A 20,453-nucleotide genomic window follows, 5' to 3' on the forward strand; every position below is an offset into this window, starting at 1 on the left:
TGGTGACGAAGCTGCGGAAGAAGCCCCTTGTTGAGTTTGACCAAGCTGCCGAGACTGCATCCGTGGAGATGCAGTGGCGATAACGCCTTCCCATTGCGCGTCCGTATGAGTGGGTGCGAATGCTCCTCTGCTTGTCGGATGAGCTTGGGTCATGCTTGAGGGTCGTGATGACGTTGGTGTGCCGTTCTGCAGATTTTGGTCTGTTTGAGGAGCGTGCCGTGAAGTTTTATGAGAGAGTCTAGATGGCTGCATCTGCGCTACCGGCGCAGGGTGGTTCCTAGAGTCAGGCGCACGGGCTTGCTGGATCTGGGGAGGTGTGTGCTCCGGTGTGAAAGGTTTATGAGTAGCGTATAGTTGCGTCACGGGTAAGCGAGACTGGTGATATGCTTGCATAGGTGCGTTCGACAAATTTGGAATATAATAGTCGGGATAGTCGGCTTGAGGAGGCTCAGGCCTAGGGTCGGAGCGCGAAGTATGTATATGATCGTTTCGAGACCGTCCCGGCGGTATAGATTGTTCGGCAGCACCTCTCGCTGCCGGCGCAGACCCCGGTACAATTTGATTCCCATATCCGTTTCCTGGTCTCTGCAAAGTTTCGTGCGGTGGTCCTGACGTTGTGCGTGTTGGCCCAGTCTGTGGCGAGTTGGTCAAGGTTGAATTCAGCTGTAACGCTTCGCCTGCACGCCATAGACGTGGCGAAGCAGAAGTTGCGCTGACAGGTGATGGTTGTTGAGAACCAAAATCTGTAAAAATGTTACCCATTATGGGAGATCCTGTCGGTGCCGCAGCTGTGCGCACTCGCTCCGAAGGAGCATTCCTTGCAGTGGCGACTTGTGGTGGTCCGTTGATGTCATATACGGGACTATTGACTTCTGATTGAGCGTTTGATGGCCCGGGATCAGTCCGCTGTCGCTTCGGTGCTGTGGGCATAGGTTGTGTCTCCTCCCTTGCGATGATCGAATCGCGTGGTGGCAGTATGGACAGCGGCTTGTCCAAGGGTGCTACCCTTTTCCTCGAAACGGCGGAAGTAGGAGATGATAGTGTTTTCGTTCTTGAAGTAGACGGCGTCGGCTTTGGAGCCCCTGCCGGTTGGTTACGGTCTATCGTAGTGCCATCCACCGCACCTCGAATTCCCTCCAGGTTTTCTATAAAGTCCCAGGCAAACTTCCACATTGGCGCAGACAATCGAAGGTCCTTAAACTGCTCGCGAAAGGCTTCTCGGAGCGCTCTGATATCGCCTAGCAATAGTTCATTGTTGCGCGTTTCCGAATACATAGAGATAAGGACGGTGACGGCCACCATTTCGATGGGCGCAAAGGTTTGTACACCACTCAAATGCCTGTCGGCATTCGTGAAAGTGTCGGGATCTAAGGCAATAAGGTCTTTGAAGGTGGTCCAGACGCTTGCAAGATGTGACTTGAGCGCATCGTCTACAGCGCCGGTGTTGTTCAGCAACTTTGGGATTAAACTCTGGCTTGTCCTCAGCACTGGAATGCCAGTTGCAGGAGTCGGATGCTGTACTTCCAGAATTTGGCTGAAGCAAGACAGAGTGAGTTGGAAGTCCTTCGCTCGAGCTCGATCCTTCATCAAGTCGTAGATCATAGGGAAGTCTTCCACGAAAAGCTTCGCTAGTTCTTGCCATGGGCCTTGTTTCGCGCGCATCCTCTCAGCTAAAGTGAGCTGCACACCCATTTGGACCCTAGCGAAAAGGTCTTCTTCTTGTACTGGCGTAAGCTCTGCGAACTGAAAGGCCACAAAGTCTTTTTCCAAGAACGACTTTTGAATGTCCGAAGGAAGCACCTTTTTGCGTTTATTGCTAGGCGTCTCACAGAACCACCTTGCACTGTCAGTGAGCCATTGAGAGATATTAATTGGACCGAATTGCTTACCACTTTTCGCCTTTGTGATCATGGCAAGGAATCATGCCTTTGACGAATGCCCTGACAGAGGAAAGTCGTTGCTTTCCGTCCACGCAGACAAGAACGTCACGTGGTGTACCATCTGTTCCATTAATCCGTTTCTTATTCAGAATAATGGGTGGGATGTAGTAGTTTTCTACGCAAGTGTTAGGAATCTTTGGATTCGTTCATGTTAAGAGAGCCTGGAGGAGATCATACCCATCAGAGAATTAATCAGACCCGTCATACGATCGGCTATTGCTATTAGCATGTCGGCGACAATCAAGTTGGGCGTTTTTACCTGTCCAGACAACCTCACGTTGATATTCCGGGTCGACATCGATCGCACCGCTCTCCAGTTCCTCTGGCCGCTGTCAGTAGAAGATCCTCTCGTTATAGTCGGCCAGTCTGTCACTCACTTATCAGACTTCCCAAACTTCGCATGTGAACATTGGGCTGTGGCAGCTTCGGTCGCGGTTTGTACTCGTACCCATCGTCGCTGTCGCTTTCTGCGAAGATGTCGTCATTGCCGTCCTCGTCTTTGACAGCAGACTGCACTGCAATGCTGTCGCTGTTTGGTTGTTTGGCAGCGCCGCGATGGGTGTTGCTGACTTCCATGCCCGTGCGGACCCCAGGCATGCTGGGGTGAGCGGTGTCGAATCAGGAAGTAGGTATACTATGTTGCATTGACTAGGTAGTTTTGGATCAAGGTTATGTCAGCTTGCACTAAGCTCTTTGAACCTTAGCTAGACCTAGACTAGCTGCAATTTCACTTTCACCTTAACAACTCAAAAGACCTAGGGTTTTCTTAGAAGAGAAGTGCAAAGTGCAAAAAAAAGTTGAATTTATATGCAAACATTCTAGCGGCTTGGCTGCAGCACTCAGTCATGGACAATCCTAGTCTAGAATCTTCTGCATAACTGCAAGCAGACAAGTTAGCAGGCTACATGCATCAGCGAGAAATTGCTGTTGCGAACAACCAATCATCACACGTCGCGCAACGCACTGGTCATTCAACGAGCACTTCACGAGCACTTCACAATATGCGCATCATCCTCCTGCATTCACGATCATGACTCAACGTTTCAATGTAATCTTGATGTATTATCATAGATGCGACACTATTGTCTGCTAGTTCTCTGTTCCCCATCAATCGCCGATGCTCATCGCCCTATGAGAACCTGTAATATGCACGGCGAACGCCACCAGGCGGGAAGATACATGGAAAACATAGGCTAAACAGCAGCCTGTATATGTCCATCCATCTGACTCGATGTAGTGCCAGGTCACTCAGTCATCATAGAGTGAGTCATGGTCATCCTCTTGAGCAGCATGGCCAGTGGCGAACTGCTCCTGGAAGTGACCCTCTTGTTCCTCCATCACGTCGTGCTCTTGTATATCCTGGTCTTCCGCTTCCGGCTGTCGTGCAACATCTTGAGCATCGGCCAACTCCTCATCTTCGGTCAAATCGTCATCTTCTTGGGCATTGTCCCTGTCGGATTCTTCAGCGTCGCTGAGTTCAACGACCTGCATTTCCTTCGCCTTTCTGGAGAGTTTGAGGTTGATTTCGCCCAAGTGCTGCAGCTGCTGAATGTCGAGCATTCCCTTGGAGCCAAGCCCGAGCACCATCATGAAGCCTTGGCAAGCGATCATCTGGGTGTTTTCCGCGGGTGGAAGAAGTTCCTCAAAGGCGATGTCCTCGATATCAGCGGCGGCTTCGGCTTGAAGCACATCAGACTCGTGCTCTAGGTCTGCCTGGGCCCGCCTGCGCTTCTCAATGATACGTTCGTGGATGAAAGTAATGAAGTTTTCACCTTCTGTCGACAAGGCCTCGCGGACGCGTGCTGATGGTTCTTGAGCTGCTGGCTCAGGAAAGTCGGAGCTGAAACCTGGTAGGCCAAAAACGTCGCCACCGTAATCGACATCGCTCGTAAGGTTCTTGAAACCCTCATGAGCAAGAGGCTGTCCGCGACCTTTTGAAGGGGAGGCAGACACGAAGCGGCTTCCGGGTCTGCTCTGATCAGCGGAGCCTATCATACCAGCGCGTCCGCTTCGAGGAACGACTGAAGAGCCTCTGACAGAAGCGCTGATGTTCCATGGCATTGCTGAGAAGATCTGTTGACCGTCAAGTGCGGAGACACCCTCGCGCGGTAGTTCAACGGCGATGTCATCTTCAACAAACATAGGAATGTCTTCGTTGTCAACCGAACGACCAATCTCAGGCTCGCCGGTCTTCTGACGCACACGGCGAGATTCTTCCTGAGTTGCATCATCGATACCACTGTCGCGGTCGTGCTTGACTCCGGTAGCCTTGTTGCGACTGAAGCCCATGATCGTCTCGAAGAAGTTGTCACCAATGAACATGTCGAACGGGTTGGGAACGTGGCCGCCCAAGACACGTTCACCGATACCGCCGAGGCCCGCGCCCCAAACATAGTGCTCGGCATTCTTCTTAGCCTGAGCAGCAGCACGTTTCTGAATTTTCTGCCGAGCTGCTGCTTTCATGTTCTGACGGTAGTTCCTCTGCCAACCAGCCAATTCCTTGTTGGGAAGCTCTATAGCTGCATCGATAGGAAGAGTGCGTGGAACCCGACGACGGCGCATGGGCGCGGCGAACGTATCGGAAGACTCAATGACCTCTGAATGCTGACTAGACTGTTGCGGACCGTCTGATGAAGGTGCTCCGCCTTCGATAGGATCGCCGTCGTAGGTTGGGAAGCCGATGTCTTCTTGATCGCCCGGGAACTGATATATGTTAGTCGTCATTCTGGATGAGGCTGACGGTAGCTGTATCATGTGAAAAGAACGGCAGATGGGAAAACCGAAGACACAAACAAAGATATGGGAAGAGACAGGCAGCAAACGTGTTCTAACGAGGCGGTATACACAACCGCCTGATAGAGACTGGCCGATAGAGGTGAGAGTGTGCGTTGCCATGTCCTGAGCGTCGAGTGAGGGAAGGGAAGCCTCACCGCAAGACGGATGGCTGATATTGCAGTGCAGAAAGACGTGAGAGAACGCAGCAAAACTCACCTGATCGCCGACCTGCTGTCCATCCTCATGTTCCTTACGAACCCGCGCACTGGCCCCAGCATCGCTGGACATTTTCGCACCTGCGGTCCTAGCCGGCGTGCTGGGCAATTTTCGCCGCGGTGGCAACTGGATGATCTCACCATCGTCTGCGATCATGAAGTCTGGGTCTTCAAGCTGGATCGTATCGCCAGCGCCCATGACACTTGGTCCGCCAACACTGCCCACTCCATCGTCGCCTTCGAGTCTGAACTCGGCCGCCATCACGGGAGATGAAGTAGGCAAGATGAGCCCACCGATGCCATCGGCATGGGAAGAGGACCGTGCTTGCTGGGAGCTGAAGGGTGTGAGCGTCTGGGAGTCGCCGGACCGCGCGATGTCGAGGTTGAAGTTGTGGTCTAGTTCTGCGAGGAAGTCTGGGGGAGGAAGCGCGAGCTCGGGTAGGAAGGAAGGGTCATCTTCGAGTATGAGATGCTCAGGCCTAGATAGATCCTGTGAGTAAAGCGATCATGTTATAAGGATGATGCATGTTTACCTAGCTTTGCCAGCGTCTGGATCGAGTGCGGTATGCTTCACGGTCCGCAGCATCACTAGCAGGGCGTTTCGCGCACTCTCTGCGTCTGAAAGGATGTATCCACATTGTTGTAGGTACACACGCGATACACCGTACCTGCATGCGTCAGTAGTCTGTCGCTCGGACAAGGTATGGCAGCGCGGCGTACATCAAATTGCCCTGTAGCCGTAGAGCCATGGGCGCTACAGGATCGACAATGGTCTGACATGCTTTCTGTACATCGACATCGAGAATCTGTTTGCGGCCGATTCGTTTGTGGGTGGTCGCGACGAGCCTGCCACTTCGGTCAGTACAGGGCAGGGGCGACTGGACGCCTCCTAACATACCACACGGTTGCCACACCGTATTTGCGCGACGTGAGCACTACAAGTGTTAATCGAATCGTTTCAAGCTGCAGTGTCGGTTTGGAGCTTACCTTCGTGACTGTAGAACATGCTGTCGGTACTTAATACATGAAACAGATGATCGTACAAGTGTAATGATACAGGAAAAAGATTGCGGCGTCTCGCGAATGACGCGCGATATTATAACGGAAGCGCAGCAGTCGAACGTATGGGGAGAAAAGCATTCCTGGAGGTGAGCGTCACGATCATAGAAGGGCTTGGCAGCACGCTTCGACGCGTTTCTACGCGTGGTGAGGTGAAGACGGAAAGGGACGGAAAGTACTCTTCACCAGTCTAATGCCGTGTCTATTAATGCAAGGTCTTGAAGTCATGCAATCGTTACTTAAGCTCTCAGAGGTATCGTCCCATAGCCTTTCCAGCTGGTACAACGCCGAGTGCCATGCATTACCTGCTGCTCCGTTCCCGTTTGCGCTTCAGCGAGATCTCGCGCGCGAGACTCAAGATGGAAATAGTGAATCGTGTCGATTCAGCCTATGAGTCGCCCATCTGCACGTCCTCGTCGATGACGGGAAGAGGAACGGCGCGGTAGAGGAGGATAAGAGCCGAGTGGCTTTGGCCTGGAACATGTCAGTCATCGTCAACTCACAGTCACAGTCTGGGATGCTTACCTCCGCCAGACAGGGTTTGTATCCTCTCAGCATCTACCTCGGATACCTTCTCGTCGTTGAACCACCACCATTTACCGTCTTCCTCCTTCCGCTTGCCAGTGTTGGGGTCCTTGGGTCCCTGCTTCTTGACGAAGGACGTGTAGTGGCCACTGTCAGCGCTGGCGCCCTGATGCGTGATGACGCCCCTCAGCTCGTAGAGACCGGTCTGGTTTGCGCCCTCGTCTGCAGTCATCTTGGAGTCAACAAGCGCGAGGAGCTCCTTCTTGGCAGCAAGGATTGATGCGGCGCGTTCCGCCTCGACCTGGGCGTCGGTCTTGTACTCGACCTCCTCCATCTTTGTATCCTCAGCCGGCTTGCTGGCGTCCTCCTTCTTTTGTGCAGCTTCCTTCTTCTTCTGTAGAGGCTCCTTGCGAGCAAGAGGGTCGCTGTCGTTCTCCTCGCCGGCTCGCATGCGCTTCTGTCGCTTGCGGGCGCGCTCGACATCCTCCTCTTCTTTGCGGACTTCACGGATCTTGTCCCGGATTGGGACGAGCATCTTCCTCAGGTCGTCTGTGCAGAACTCCAATGCGTCCAGCTCTTCGGGGAAGGTGACCTTGCGCATGATCTTCGCCTTCTTGTTGGTATCCTTTCGCCAGTCGAAACGCACGAAGTGGATGGGGAGGTGTTTCGGTAGGCGCGCGATCTTGGACGTCTTGGTGTAGATGGCGTTTCGGCCCAGAACCTCTGATCGCTTCTCGATCTGCTCCTTCAAGCCAGCAGCCAGACCGTCCCTGAGGTGGTTCGTCTCTACGTTGATGTGGCAGTTGAGCTTGAAGAAGAGGTCTTCGCTGTGAACGGGCTCCTCGCCCCCTTCCTTCGCTGCGGGCTCATCGCACTCCATGACCGACTCGAACTTGCCCGCCATGTACTTGTCGATCCAGGAGAGCTCCCTCTTCTTGTTCGCATCTGACCCTGTCTCGTTGTCGGTGATCTTCAGCTTTTGTCGGAGCAGCGAGACGATTTGTGACCAAGCCTCCTCGGCATCCTGTTGTGCGTAGCCGTGGCCGTCCTTTGATTTTTGGGCGAACTGGGGAAATGCGGTTCGGAGAGCGTTAAGGAACATGAGTGGAGGGAAGCCATTTTGTGTCTCGGACATTTGCTTGAAGAGGTCGCGGAGGGAGCCCGTCAGGTCGGCTGAGCCACCGAGGCCACCGAGACCGAACTGGCTGAGCTGCGAGGCACTGGACGAGCTGGCGCCGTTGCTGGAGAGGGTCAGTAGGAGCACGTGGACATGATGTAATCAAACTTACCTGTCTGCGTACCGCAGGAGCTCCTCTTGAAGTTCCGGGATGGAGCGTAGCGTCTGCAGGGTGGAGTTCATGTAGCAGGTGTTGCCCAGGTTCTGCAGACCTGCGGGTGTGGCGCCCTCCAACTGCGCGGCTTCCGCCTCGTCCATGTCCTCGAGGAACTTGACCGGGACCTTGGGCTTCTCGATGACGTTTGCCGACCCCGAGGGCGTGCCCATCATCATGAGTGTCTGGTTCGGCTTGAGGCCCAGCTTGGACATGTCGGCGTCATCCTTGAGCTGTCCGCCCTTGACGATGACCTTTTGGCGCTCTGGCTCGACGCCGGTGATGGAGAAGAGTTGGTACTTGAACGTCTCGCCGGTGGAGGTGGGATCCACTTCGACCTCGTGCTTCTTGCCCTGATGCTTTACGATTACTGCAAACATGTGAATTAGTCTTTGGGCCCTTCGAATGACCGTATGACGCTGCACGTACCTGGTATAGACGCCATGATGAATGTTCAACTATACGGTGGATAGAGTATAGAAGACTACGGGAGGCGGAGGCGAGAGAGTGGTTATAGTGGCTTCGTGGGGCAAAAGTTAATGGAAGCATGAGGAAGGAGGGCCGCGCCAAGCTGACCGCCGCCCGGAGCTGCTACCCCACTAGCGCGACCAGCTGCAGGCACCGCCAACTCGCCGTACTGGCATGTCATAGCCCGCTCTCCCCCGACGGCAGCCTACCATTCCAACATAGAGCTGCTGCTGAGCTCTATTCGCAATGGTACAGTCACCTCTTACTCCTGTGGTTTAATCACGTGCTCATACTGACACCCTCAGTCGCAATCACTCCGCCCGTACCTCCAGTGCGTGCGCTCGTCGCTCACAGCCGCCCTCTCCCTCTCCAACTTTGCGTCCCAGGCCTCCGAGCGACACAATGTTCCCGAGATCGAAGCCGCCAGCTCTCCCGAAGTCATCCTAAACCCGCTTACCGTATCGAGAAACGAGCATGAACGCGTATACATCGAGCCCAGCATCAACAGTGTGCGCATAAGCATCAAGATCAAACAGGCAGATGAGATTGAACACATCCTGGTCCACAAGTTCACACGGTTCTTGACGCAAAGAGCCGAGTCCTTCTACATTATGCGGAGGAAGCCGGTCAAGGGCTACGACATCTCCTTCCTGATCACCAACTTCCACACCGAGGAGATGCTGAAGCACAAGCTGGTCGACTTCATCATCCAATTTATGGAGGAGGTGGACAAGGAGATTTCAGAAATGAAGCTCTTCGTAAGACAGCCGAGGTTCGCCTGTTCGAGCATTAGAGCTGACACATTACCAGTTGAACGCAAGAGCACGTTTCGTGGCTGAGTCTTTCCTTACTCCGGTATGCATACCCCACACATACACCCGTGCACAGATACTGACAGACCTCAGTTTGATTGAGCGTGTTACGACGCCGGCGTTTGTATATATTGGCTCATTACGAATACCTGGGCAGACGAAGCTAGAGCGAACAAATATCAGGCCCGGAATCTTTGCCCACGAACGAGCGCTGTGTGGAAAAGTTGCTATGCAAGCTGAGCATTCGACCAGCATTCAATACAAATACAAACTTCGAATCCATTCCATACTTGACATACACCTTCGATCGCCCGAACATAAATGCAGATACAACGCAGACGACTGACCTGGAAGGAAAACGTCACGCTCATGGCAACCCTCATACTGTCATTATTCTCATTTGGATATTTCATCTACATATTGCCAGCCAACCGCAGTGATGTCCGCCAAAATCTCTAGAGATCAAGCACACAGTTGATCAGCGCTTACAACTTGGCCAGGACAGCATCGGCACCGGAGACCTGTAGAATTAGCAACGAGCACCTCGACTTTTCAGAGCGATGCGAAACTTACCGAAACCTCACCAGGGCTCTTCTCGTTCTCGGCGTAGATGACCTTGCCGTGGTCGAAGACCATAGCCCAGCGACCATTGCGGTCGCCCATACCAGCAGGCCAACCGTGTTCCTTAGAGAAGAAGGTCTTGGTGTCGCTGAGGAAGAGGACCTCGTCGCCCTTGACGCCGTTGACCTTGCCCCAAGCGTTCATAACCCAGGCGTCGTTGCTCGCAATGGTAGCAATGACATCAACACCCTTGTCCTTGAACTCCTTGGCCTTTGCGATGTAGGGAGGGAGGTGGTAGGCCTGGCATCCTGGGGTGAAGGCACCGGGAACGGAGAAGAGGACGACCTTCTTGTCTGCCCACTCCTTGCTGGCATCGTATTCTTGGGGACGGCCGCAGGCGGTGGGGTCGGCGTCGGTGATGGGCGCCCATCTACATGAGAGAAGATACAATGTCAGCGTGCATTCTAAGTGCTCTGGTGGTGAGCGGAGCTCGATGCGAAGGTACTTACTCGAACTTGACGCCCTCGGGGAGCTTGTCGCCAACTTGTAGAGGAGCCATGATGATTAATTGGTGTATTGGTTGAAAATGTCGTGTAAATTGTAGATGCGTGTAAAGAAATTGAACAGAGTGAGAGAAAGTAACTTGTTATGTCGGACGCCGATTAGTTATGCTAGCTGGAGGGGTACCCGCCCGGCTTCCCAAGCTTGAAGCTTCGAGATCATAGTGGGGCATATGCCGGCCGAGGCTTATGACGCCAGGTACCCAGCCAGCGCATTTCCGATGCTGCAGGGTTTCTTTGACAAATCTTTTTGGCCTATTAGAGCGGCAAGTGAGCGTGTACCTGAATGAGCAGCTAGAGCAGCGGTGCCGGAGGAATCATAGCAGAATCGCACAGAGTCGAGGTGATGGTATAGAAGAGCTTGGTCAAAAGGGCCATCTGCTACGAGCTTTCAAAATCCCAGCAGCTTCATTATTGACGCGTCTTTACTGTATGTCGGCGTCTTGTTGTCGTTGTGGAACATGCAAGTGATCGTCATCTTTGCTTTTCGACTTTCTCGAACCTTCTCAACAGCTGTCATCACACGCACTAAGCCGTAGATCTGATCCCTCTCTTGAAGGTTATCAAGAGTAGTTTCAAACCCAGCCAGGTTTCACAACATCTATCGCAGATAAGCTGAGCTTCACCTGTTGAGTCTGCATGTAAGCACATGCCGAAGTGCCGATATGAGGCATCCAACGGCATTTCTTAGATTATGATTCATAGTGATAACGTTCTGCATTTGAGCGATCACATTGAACTTCTACACAATCAACCTCGTGATATCTACTTTGGCGATTCGACCATGTCTCTCGCACCACCCTTCACTCAAGAAAGCGCTCACGCCAAGGTCAAGAAGGCTCAAGAACTCTGGAACGGCCAGTGCGTGGCGTGATAACCAGTTCTCTCATCGTTGCTAAAGCGTCTAGAAACCCCAAGGTGATTGCGCAAGCCTACACGCCTGACAGTGTTTGGCGCAACCGATCGTCCTTCCTCGCTGGTACGGCAGATATTGAAGACTTCTTGACGAAGAAGTGGGAAAAGGAAAAGAGCTACCGGCTGCGCAAAGAGCTCTTTGCCTTTTCAGATGACAAGATCGCGGTTCAGTTCTGGTATGAGTTCCAAGATGCCCACGATGGCATGAAGTGGAAGCGATGCTATGGCCTCGAAGACTGGACGTTCGCAGAGGACGGGAAGATGCGTAAGCGGCAGATGAGCGGCAATGACATCGAGATTGATGAAGCTCGTCAGTATTTCCAGCCTCCGTGTATCTTCAATTTATGATCGGTAGCGTTGCTAAGGTCTATGTAGAGCGATGGTTCAAGGACGGCGTCGACGTGAACGCAGTCGAAATTAGCGAGTCTCATTGGTGATGGATCTTGGGTGTATTCAAATAGAACGGGTGGGTATCGTGACGCTTGCGAGAAAGGAGACACGTATGCGATGAGTTCGTTATATGGCTTATGCTGGAGGAGTATCGTGTATAGCGACGAGAATGAATTTGGGATCTTGAGTCGTTAGCAAAAACCCCGCCATCGAGTGCGTGAGTGACATACCTGGTACAATGACCAGTTCATTCTTCCTTGTTCGCAGCCGAAGAAGTTTGACCTCGTCTTCCTTGTCCAGCTCGTCCACAAGGGTCCCCGCTGCCGTCAGGAACGCCCAGACCATGCTGGCGACATCCTCAGCGCTGTGTATCCCGCTTTCTTTCCTGCCGTTCGAGTAGTTGTCCGACGCAGCTTCCCCAGAGGCTGGCAGAGTACTATTTGGGTTCGCCGAAGAGCTGTTGGATATAAGACCAGAAGTGCGTATTATTGTGCCGTTCTCGCGCGACAGTATGAGGGTGCTCTGAACGCCGGGCTTTTGGCTCAGTCGCGTGAGTAGCGAGAGTGTTTCGTCTGGCTGCGCGCATATTAGTAAGAAACATTTGAAAGCGCAATAAGATACATACCGCGTTCTGGGCCATGGTTCGTGATGTGTGCCAGAAGAATAAGAGATGCAGGCGCGGTTCACAGCGCGCTGATGACATCGGCGTACACCTCCGCGGCTGGACCCTGCCAAGAGCTCACCAACTCAGGCCTCTTCCGTGTTAGCGGCATGTGTGGATCCTCAATTTTCCGTTCATCAGCAGAGAACGCGTCGTTCGCTCATTGACGCGCATGATTTCGTTCACCCTCTCGACATTGCGCGCAACAGTAAAGTCTTACAAAATCACGACTTTGCTAAGCGAACCGCCAAAACTAATCTAGGCTGTCACCATGACTAACAGCTCAAAGAAGAAGAAGGAGAACAAGAAGAAAGACTTTCAGGTAAGATAACCAAACTCGCCCATACCAAGCCCCAGTACTGACAGAACCAGAAAGCAAAACTGAAGGTCGGAAAGGCGAGACCGAAGGCAGCAAACAGCACAGATACGAGCTTCCGTGCAAAATGTAAGGTTTACTCATAGTATTCCTCTCTTCTAGCTAATGCATCACAGCGATATCTCTCAAACAGCAAGCACTTTCTACCAGTGCCCCGTCTTTAGAAGCACAATGCGCACACTATTTGGGCTTGCTTAATCACAAGGCAGACACACAACGAAGGGAATCCCTAGCCTTCTTGACTTCAGCCATCGCAAACAATCCGCCTACGGTCCCATTGCCGCAGCCTTCGTCTGTCATCATTCCTGTGGCACAAAAGCTCATTCTAGATGGATCCAACAGCGTTCGTCAACAGCTACTGAAGCTACTGCAAAGCTTGCCGCCACTCGACATTGCTAGCCACGCCGACCAGCTGTTACTCCACACAAGAGCTGCCATGACGCATTTAGCAACGGAAATTCGTTTGTTCGGCCTTGACGTATTGGAATGGTTGCTTGCCGTTGCAGGCGATGAGGTCGTCAGCTGTGCTGGAGGTTGGGTGAAGATGCTCAAATGCTTCCTCAGTTTACTCGGTTGGCAGAGCGAAGCGTCAAGCAAATGGTCAACTGCCAGATCGTACGGAAAAGCTGATACGAAGATGCAGGTCAAGCAAATGAACGCCTTGACTTCCTTCCTTCGCGCGGGACTCTCCCACAGGCAGACAATAATATCCGTCGACATCAGCGACCGCAACTTCCCACTTTGGCATACTCAGCATCATGTTCTTTCTGAGCGATCAAACGTTTATGCACATCTCAACTTGTTTGGCGCTGCAAGAGACGAGGAAGCAGAGATGTATGAAGACCGCGAAGATCGACAACGATTATTCCGAGACCGAGCCGAGGCTGCAATCGTCGCAGGATTGGAGCAAGCTACCAAAGGTGGTGGAGAATTGGGCAGAGCGGGTGCGCAACTCCGTAAAGCCGTGAAAGAGGGTATGGCGGACTTCTACCGAGAGGATCCAATGGCCTGAGAGTGCAATCTTCCAATTTACCCAGTGCAAGGAGTGGCCTCCTACGGAACACTTCTAGAGACACGTGGGAGGACGGTCTCAAGTACTTCGTACTACCGGATAGCCGAAGGAGATCAACGGAAGTACCTCCAGAAGTGACACCGGATAATGTCTGGTGCTGTCTTACAACAACGCCACCTACACCCCGGTCTCAGCACACGGGACCAGTCGCGAAAGTGGCGACGTCACCACCGTCCCATGACAATCCGCGCAACACAAACATGAGCCTCAGGCTCACGAGTAGTCTGACGGAGACCGAAGCTAGCGCCATGACTCGAAACGCGACCGGTCAATACATGTACTGTCAGCCTTGCGCATCAACATCTTCCTCGCCACTGGAACAGACACGACAAGTCCTTTAGGCACTTCTGGTCGCCCTTTTCGCCCAGCGTTGTACCCCTCACTTTGCGTCACCACTTGAAGAATCCTTCACATCCAACGTTGTTATATCCACGGCTGGGAATGATCGAGAGAATCATACACGCCCACCATAGGGTGTAATCGAGCGAATTCGGGTACGGCAGTATAGAACGACAGGAGCGTTTAGAGTCGGAGTTAGTAGACAGCCAGGTTACAATCGCGAAACGTAAACATCCAGTCAACTCAGAATACTATCAAGAGTATCGCCTAGCTTCAGGCTTGTCACACACAATGAACACAACGGCAGCATCGCCTGGATTGCAGGAAGACGAGCCCGCGCTGACCGATGAGGAAGCCGATGTCGACGCGGGTCTAGTCCCTCCCACAGACTGGATTGGAATACCTCCTTTGCATCACCAAACGGAGTTGTGGATTCCCGATACAGCCGAGGAGCTTGCCCGCCAAACAGCTTCTTCGGCGGTGCATTTCCCAGAAACCCGGCAACGGCATCGTGGTACGGCTTCGCCTCGCAGCGCCGATGTATCATGGGAGGATATGCCTCCTCATCTTGTCCCATTTGTTCCTTATATAGATAAGAAGAAGGAGAAGACGGCTATCGGTATACCAGCTCCTGATGAAGGGACTATGGATGTCAACATTATCCGAACGTGGATAGATCGATGCCGTCAACTACACGGGGAACAATGTCATGGTAGCAGAACCTCACAGATGCACTCGCCTTTCCCGTCCTATTTGATCGATGTCGAGAACGGATGTCTGGTAGTTGTACCTGAACACCCACGTTACGTCGCTTTGAGTTATGTTTGGGGCGGGGCAGAGACTTCAGCTTGCGCTACGATGGCGAACCTGGCAGCACTTCAAAAGTACAACGGACTGTACAGTGGGGTCATATCGTTGCCGAATCTTCTTCGAGACGCCATTAATTTGGTGAAGGATTTGGGGCTTACTTATCTATGGGTGGATCGAATTGCCATCGTTCAAGACGATGAAGCCACCAAACACCACCAGCTGAGTGCCATGGGAGAGATATACGCCGGATCGCTTTTTACCTTGGTCGCAGCTCAAAACGAGGAAGCAGCTTCGAGTCTTTATGGACACCGGAAAATGACGCTTACTCCAAGTGAGACTCCCATACCACAAGGGCTCAGGAGACTGGACGGAAAGCCACCGAGTGGTGCGCAGTATATGACAAAGCAAGCGATGTCACTGATGGAGACAAAATGGTACTCGCGAGGTTGGACTTTCCAGGAATACATATTCTCTACGCGAAGGGTCATCTTCCAAAACAATACAGTCAATTGGGAATGTCTCTGTGCTTCCTGGCATGAATGCCAGGATTCTACTTCATCAACGCCACTACCTACTGACTCCGGAAAACCAACCTCCGACCTTCCAGCGACAAGAATGGACGTGCCTGTTGCTGGGCTCAACAGTTCACCTTGGCCAGACATGATTCGTTACACGCGTCTCATGACCCTGTTCAATGAACGAGATTTGACATTTCCGGAAGATGTTCTTGACGCTTTCGTTAGTTGTCTCGCCCATCTGAGTAGCATATTCCCAGGCGGATTCATATCCGGATTGCCGACGATGTGCTTCGATGCCGCGCTGTTGTGGCAGCCATGGGCATATCTGAAGAGACGGAAGCCTCGCCGACTGCCTGCTGGCGACGCCATTCTACCGTCATGGTCTTGGGCAGGATGGGAAGGCATCATCAACTCTGAAAGTTGGAGAAGTGCTGCCAACTACCAGATTGAGCACCTACCTGAAACAGAGATACCCCAATATACTTCCTGGAGGACTATCAGTAGTGTGCATTGGACATACTCGAGGACTTTGACATCGGAGAAGTATCCAGTCAACATCCCTTCGCAGTTTAGGCGGCCAGCCTTCACCATGTCTGGGGAGGGTCTACCCCCAGAGTGGTCCATATCCGCAAATCTGGGAGAAGATGGTCAAGCGGTCCGACATTCATGCGACCCATCTGCATCCTTTCGCTATCCAATCCCAATCCTCGACGAGACAGACCGCCGGCAACCTGTGATCAATGCTCGCTACCTACACTGCACCACGAGACACGCCTTCCTCGCGCTGGGCAAGGAATTCCTCAACACGACATCGGGCTGTCCTTCCGTGCAGCTTCTTACAACATCTGGTCGGTGGGCTGGGTGTCTCCGACTCAACTTCATACCTTCTCATGCGCGCGACGAAACATCGACACCGTCTACTCCGACTCTGAAACATCGCTCTCGGGATACGTCTAAAGCTCTTCCCAGCTTTGCTTTCACCACCCCTTCGCCGTCTGAAGTCGCGGATGCGCTCTTCGACCCTGATCGAATTGAAAACGAGCTGTGTGAGCTTATCGAGATATCTGCTGGCTCGGTGGAGAATTGGGAAATCGATGCGCGAAGCTTCGATGAATGGTATCAAGATTGCGTCTGGGTTAAAGGACTGTACGAGTTCGTCAATGTACTCTGGGTAACGCGGGTGGAGGGAGTCGCATATCGCAAAGCGCTTGGGAGGATTCGGAAGGATGTGTGGGAGAGCGAGGCGAAGGATGAGATAGAAGTCACGCTCGGATGAGCGGGTCCAGCATAAGAGTGCTGCGCGGTCAGTCTGATGAACGGACCGGGCAGGGGTTTCTGTGTTTGTCGAGCGGCTTTCGGTTAAGTTCCTCGCGCTATCAGTCTATCGAAGCGCGCACGTACAAAAACATGTTCAGACTAGAGGTGCCAACAGGCAGGAGCACCTGCACTTGTAGTTGGCAGCACGAATGGATAAACACTGTCGCGCAATAACGGGAAGGCATGAGATGGTTCGCTACTTCTCATTCTGGCCTCGCATGGTCTTCATGTACAATCTAGCAAATTGAGATATACGCACACGGGTCAGCGGCAAAGTGAAAGATACAAGCTCAAAGGTACTATGGATGGGCGGTCCTGATCGCGGTGTTGAGCTGCACTCTTGATTACGTCACAGCACTAAACATGTCGGCGCGGGACGCGCTCGCCCAGGCCGAAACATTGCTGATACTGCCGACAAACACTGGTGTGCTGGCCACATTGATACACATAGCCCTCCATACCTCTCGCCTCCTCTTCTGCCTTCATCATATCTGCGATACATCTTCCCACCCTCTTGCCATTGCTCAATCGCTGGTGTGGACATTCGTAACCAATCGCAACGCGACCATGTCGATAGTATCGCAGACCCTGCAGGGTGCAGTGCTGAGCATAACTTCAAACGTGCTTGCGCAAGCAATATCATCCTACAAAGACAGCGTACGTGCTGTTGCGCAATTGTCCATGTCCTGGCACACGTAGCTAACACGTATCCAGACGCCCTTCGCCCTCAACTATGCCACCGTCTTCAAGTTCGCGCTCTTCAGCGTCCTCAGCACCCCACCCAACATAGTCTGGCAAGGCTACCTCGAAGACCAATTCCCTACCAACGTGCCCTCCGCCGCCCCGCCGTCCGAGAAGCCAGGCTCGAAGCCCGACCCCACCAAGACGTCGCTCAGCAAGACAAACGTCCTTATCAAGTTCCTGCTTGACCAGACCATCGGCGCCGTCGTCAACACGCTCATGTTCTTGAGCTACATGGCCTATGTCAATGCGCAGGGCAAGCCGGGCGTCAACGCCATGGACGTGGTCACGAGCGACTGCGCGAATAAGCTGTGGCCGATGATGAAGGATGGATACAAATTCTGGCCCGCGATAAGCCTCATCAGCTTCCTGTGGGTGCCAGTAGACAAGAGGATCGTCTTTGGCTGCTCTGTGGGCGTCGTGTGGGGCATATACTTGAGTCTGGCCGTGGGCGCATAGATACGAGTGCGATGTGAGCCGGCGCTGTGGAGACGGATGTCTTGAGCGTTGTAGACCGACCCAGCGCGAATGCGTTTCTGGGGCGCTGAGTGCGCGAATAAGCTGGAATCGCGAAAAGGTTCGGTTCTGCTGGTCCGTACCACTCAACGCGAACACCTATCCTATACCTTAAAGGCATCCCGTGCTACCTTTTCTTATCGTTCACGTGAAACAGTGGGCATCTCTAAAGTATCCTTTCGGTGGTGGGTACAACTACGCGCGACCGAGCTTCATCTTCTTTGAGTGGTTCCTCCAATCGGTACACCCTGAACTATCGACTCTCTCCACAGTACTCGCACTAAGCTGACAACCACCATACTTACCTTACGGAACCGAAGAGGCTTTTTCGCCTTCGCAGTGGAGCTTTACAAAAATGATACTCCAGTACCAAGGGACTTGGTCTTTCCATTGCACAATCAGAATTGACTGTCCGCCAACGTCTAGTAAGGCGTACGCCATGTGAACATGTGCTCCACACAACCACTTCAACAGCAATTACTGGTCACAGCATTTCGATGTGTGCGCATTTGGAAATTTTCATACTAACCGAGATCAAATCAATATACAAGAAAAGATCTCCTGCTGTATAACCATCTCCTCTCAAACACCTCACCATCCGCACATCATGGAGCATCCCTCAGAGCTCTCTGAGAAAATTACTGACGCCCCCGAGGGGGGGCCTTCAACGCAAACACCGAAGTCCAAGGGTAAGCAAAGCTCCAATGGCAAGGAGTCCGTCGCCAGTGGCTTCAAGTACGGACCCGTGCCAGGTCAGTACTTCCGTTCACGACGCGTGAAGCCCGAGGATGTCGGGATGCCGTGGCTCGACAAGCCGCACCCGAGGCAAAAATGGGGAACGATTCTTCCCCTCGTCGGCTTTGGTCTTGGCCTGATGGTGACCGCTATCATGATCTGGGACGGCTTCCGAGTCATCGGCAAGCACAAGTACTGCCAGATCTTCCATGACGATTTCAAGTCACTGAACGAGACCGTCTGGACCAAGGAAGTCGAGCTGGGTGGCTACGGGTAAGTTAGCTTCGATCATTGGCATGCATTGACTAACTCGAATATGCAGCAACGGCCAGTTCGAGATGACTACTGGCACGGATGAGAACGTCTTCGTCAAGAACGGTGAACTCATCATTAAGCCGACTCTCCAGGAGGAGCAGTTCCTTGGAAGCAACTATACCCTTGACCTACGTGGCCATGGATGCACTGGTTCCAGCTGGAGTGACTGTGTTGCCACCACCAACACGACCAACGGCACCATCATCAACCCCATCAAGTCCGGTCGCATCAACACCAGGCGCGGCGCCTCAATCAAGTACGGCCGTATCGAGGTCGTCGCCAAGCTGCCATCTGGTGATTGGCTGTGGCCCGCTATCTGGATGTTGCCCAAGGACAACGCATATGGCCCTTGGCCTCGCTCTGGTGAGATCGACATCGCCGAATCTCGCGGCAACGATCCCAGCTACGCTCAGGGTGGCAGGAACGTTGTCTCGAGCACGTTGCACTTCGGTCCCGACTCCAACCATAACGGCTGGTGGCGCAACAACGTCAAGCGCGAGGCGCTACACACTACATACGCCGCCGGTTACAACACTTTCGGTATTGAGGTAAGTCTCATATGTATCCTTCGTCTTCTCGCCAGTACTGACCAAACTTCCAGTGGAGCGAGAAGTACATCTTCACCTATATCAACACACGCCTACTCCAGGTCATGTACACGCACTTCGACCAGCCCTTCTTCAAGTACGGAAACTTCCCCCAGGCCGATGCCAACGGCACCCGTCTCGACAACCCCTGGAAGCACGCCGAGAGCAACGCCGCTCCCTTCGACCAGGAGTTCTACCTCGTCATGAACCTGGCTGTCGGTTCCACCAACGGCTGGTTCGAGGATGGCAAGAGCGGTAAGCCATGGATTGACAAGAGTCACCGCGCCAAGCTCGACTTCTGGGAGGCCAAGAACCAGTGGTTGCCTACGTGGAAGGACGGTGGACAGATGAAGGTTAAGAGTGTTACCATGTGGCAGCAAGGCGGACACAACGGGTGCAAGGCTTAAGGTGTCTGAGGTTATTGGTTGAAGGAGAAGACTGGCTTAGTGGACTTGACTCGTTGTCGGAAGTACTGCGCAGGTACAAGTCCGTATGGAGAACCTCGCTGATTGTATTCGTACTATCTAATACAACGAATTTGTCTCAAGGGATCCATGCTATCGTGATGTGGTCACAACGTTCCTTGTACGCACTTTGACGAATACGGCTTCATCGCAAGCCATGTTCAACGGTGGCTAAACTGCTATCCTCAAAGACAGCCGAAGCACTCTCTATTAGTATAGATATATCTGAAAATTATCGTGAGGTCTCAGGTACTCTTTGACGAAACAATAGGCACGCAAGTCATGTACGCCCGTAAAGATGGAAGCTAGTGTTCAGTCGGGAAGGTGGGATGTCCTCCGGCTTACCATTTCGGGCTATCACGACCAGGCACCCACTTTTCCACTTCTAACATCTACACGCCTATCTTGAGTGCAACGTCCGATGTTCGCAGCGCGCATACTTGTGACTAAG

At 52.9% G+C, this 20,453-nt stretch overlaps 10 protein-coding genes across 10 annotated transcripts; 5 read left to right on the forward strand and 5 right to left on the reverse strand.

Moving 5' to 3' along the window:
- Positions 1–898: 898 nt before the first annotated feature.
- On the reverse strand, positions 899–2,537 carry J4E88_007890 (uncharacterized protein; the record flags this gene model as incomplete). The annotated part of the gene is made up of 6 exons (XM_049401505.1): positions 899–1,082; positions 1,184–1,837; positions 1,890–2,055; positions 2,148–2,153; positions 2,200–2,262; positions 2,318–2,537. 6 exons carry the CDS (start codon positions 2,535–2,537, stop codon positions 899–901), a joined length of 1,293 nt encoding a protein of 430 aa, XP_049252578.1.
- Positions 2,538–3,188: 651 nt separating this feature from the next.
- Positions 3,189–5,679, reverse strand: J4E88_007891 (uncharacterized protein; the record flags this gene model as incomplete). The annotated part of the gene is made up of 4 exons (XM_049401506.1): positions 3,189–4,643; positions 4,932–5,409; positions 5,464–5,598; positions 5,651–5,679. The coding sequence occupies 4 exons, from the start codon at positions 5,677–5,679 to the stop codon at positions 3,189–3,191; spliced, it is 2,097 nt and encodes a 698-aa protein (XP_049252579.1).
- Positions 5,680–6,377: 698 nt separating this feature from the next.
- On the reverse strand, positions 6,378–8,290 carry J4E88_007892 (uncharacterized protein; the record flags this gene model as incomplete). Its single annotated transcript, XM_049401507.1, has 4 exons — positions 6,378–6,463; positions 6,515–7,755; positions 7,804–8,215; positions 8,275–8,290. The coding sequence occupies 4 exons, from the start codon at positions 8,288–8,290 to the stop codon at positions 6,378–6,380; spliced, it is 1,755 nt and encodes a 584-aa protein (XP_049252580.1).
- A 269-nt stretch (positions 8,291–8,559) lies between these two features.
- Positions 8,560–9,227, forward strand: ARPC4 (Actin- protein 2/3 complex subunit 4; the record flags this gene model as incomplete). Its single annotated transcript, XM_049401508.1, has 4 exons — positions 8,560–8,562; positions 8,619–9,071; positions 9,124–9,168; positions 9,219–9,227. 4 exons carry the CDS (start codon positions 8,560–8,562, stop codon positions 9,225–9,227), a joined length of 510 nt encoding a protein of 169 aa, XP_049252581.1.
- Positions 9,228–9,610: 383 nt separating this feature from the next.
- On the reverse strand, positions 9,611–10,245 carry J4E88_007894 (uncharacterized protein; the record flags this gene model as incomplete). The annotated part of the gene is made up of 3 exons (XM_049401509.1): positions 9,611–9,646; positions 9,699–10,116; positions 10,196–10,245. 3 exons carry the CDS (start codon positions 10,243–10,245, stop codon positions 9,611–9,613), a joined length of 504 nt encoding a protein of 167 aa, XP_049252582.1.
- Positions 10,246–11,030: 785 nt separating this feature from the next.
- On the forward strand, positions 11,031–11,598 carry J4E88_007895 (uncharacterized protein; the record flags this gene model as incomplete). The annotated part of the gene is made up of 3 exons (XM_049401510.1): positions 11,031–11,107; positions 11,155–11,471; positions 11,537–11,598. 3 exons carry the CDS (start codon positions 11,031–11,033, stop codon positions 11,596–11,598), a joined length of 456 nt encoding a protein of 151 aa, XP_049252583.1.
- An 88-nt stretch (positions 11,599–11,686) lies between these two features.
- J4E88_007896 (uncharacterized protein) lies at positions 11,687–12,191 on the reverse strand (the record flags this gene model as incomplete). The annotated part of the gene is made up of 3 exons (XM_049401511.1): positions 11,687–11,733; positions 11,782–12,127; positions 12,177–12,191. 3 exons carry the CDS (start codon positions 12,189–12,191, stop codon positions 11,687–11,689), a joined length of 408 nt encoding a protein of 135 aa, XP_049252584.1.
- Positions 12,192–12,483: 292 nt separating this feature from the next.
- J4E88_007897 (uncharacterized protein) lies at positions 12,484–13,600 on the forward strand (the record flags this gene model as incomplete). Its single annotated transcript, XM_049401512.1, has 3 exons — positions 12,484–12,534; positions 12,585–12,657; positions 12,705–13,600. The coding sequence occupies 3 exons, from the start codon at positions 12,484–12,486 to the stop codon at positions 13,598–13,600; spliced, it is 1,020 nt and encodes a 339-aa protein (XP_049252585.1).
- Positions 13,601–17,211: 3,611 nt separating this feature from the next.
- Positions 17,212–17,844, forward strand: J4E88_007898 (uncharacterized protein; the record flags this gene model as incomplete). The annotated part of the gene is made up of 2 exons (XM_049401513.1): positions 17,212–17,301; positions 17,359–17,844. 2 exons carry the CDS (start codon positions 17,212–17,214, stop codon positions 17,842–17,844), a joined length of 576 nt encoding a protein of 191 aa, XP_049252586.1.
- A 664-nt stretch (positions 17,845–18,508) lies between these two features.
- On the forward strand, positions 18,509–19,945 carry J4E88_007899 (uncharacterized protein; the record flags this gene model as incomplete). Its single annotated transcript, XM_049401514.1, has 3 exons — positions 18,509–18,909; positions 18,959–19,499; positions 19,553–19,945. 3 exons carry the CDS (start codon positions 18,509–18,511, stop codon positions 19,943–19,945), a joined length of 1,335 nt encoding a protein of 444 aa, XP_049252587.1.
- Positions 19,946–20,453: the final 508 nt, after the last annotated feature.

The sequence above is a fragment of the Alternaria novae-zelandiae genome (assembly GCF_023758075.1).
Source record: "Alternaria novae-zelandiae strain BMP 2774 chromosome Unknown scaffold_17, whole genome shotgun sequence".
Taxonomy (NCBI): Eukaryota; Fungi; Ascomycota; class Dothideomycetes; order Pleosporales; family Pleosporaceae; genus Alternaria; species Alternaria novae-zelandiae.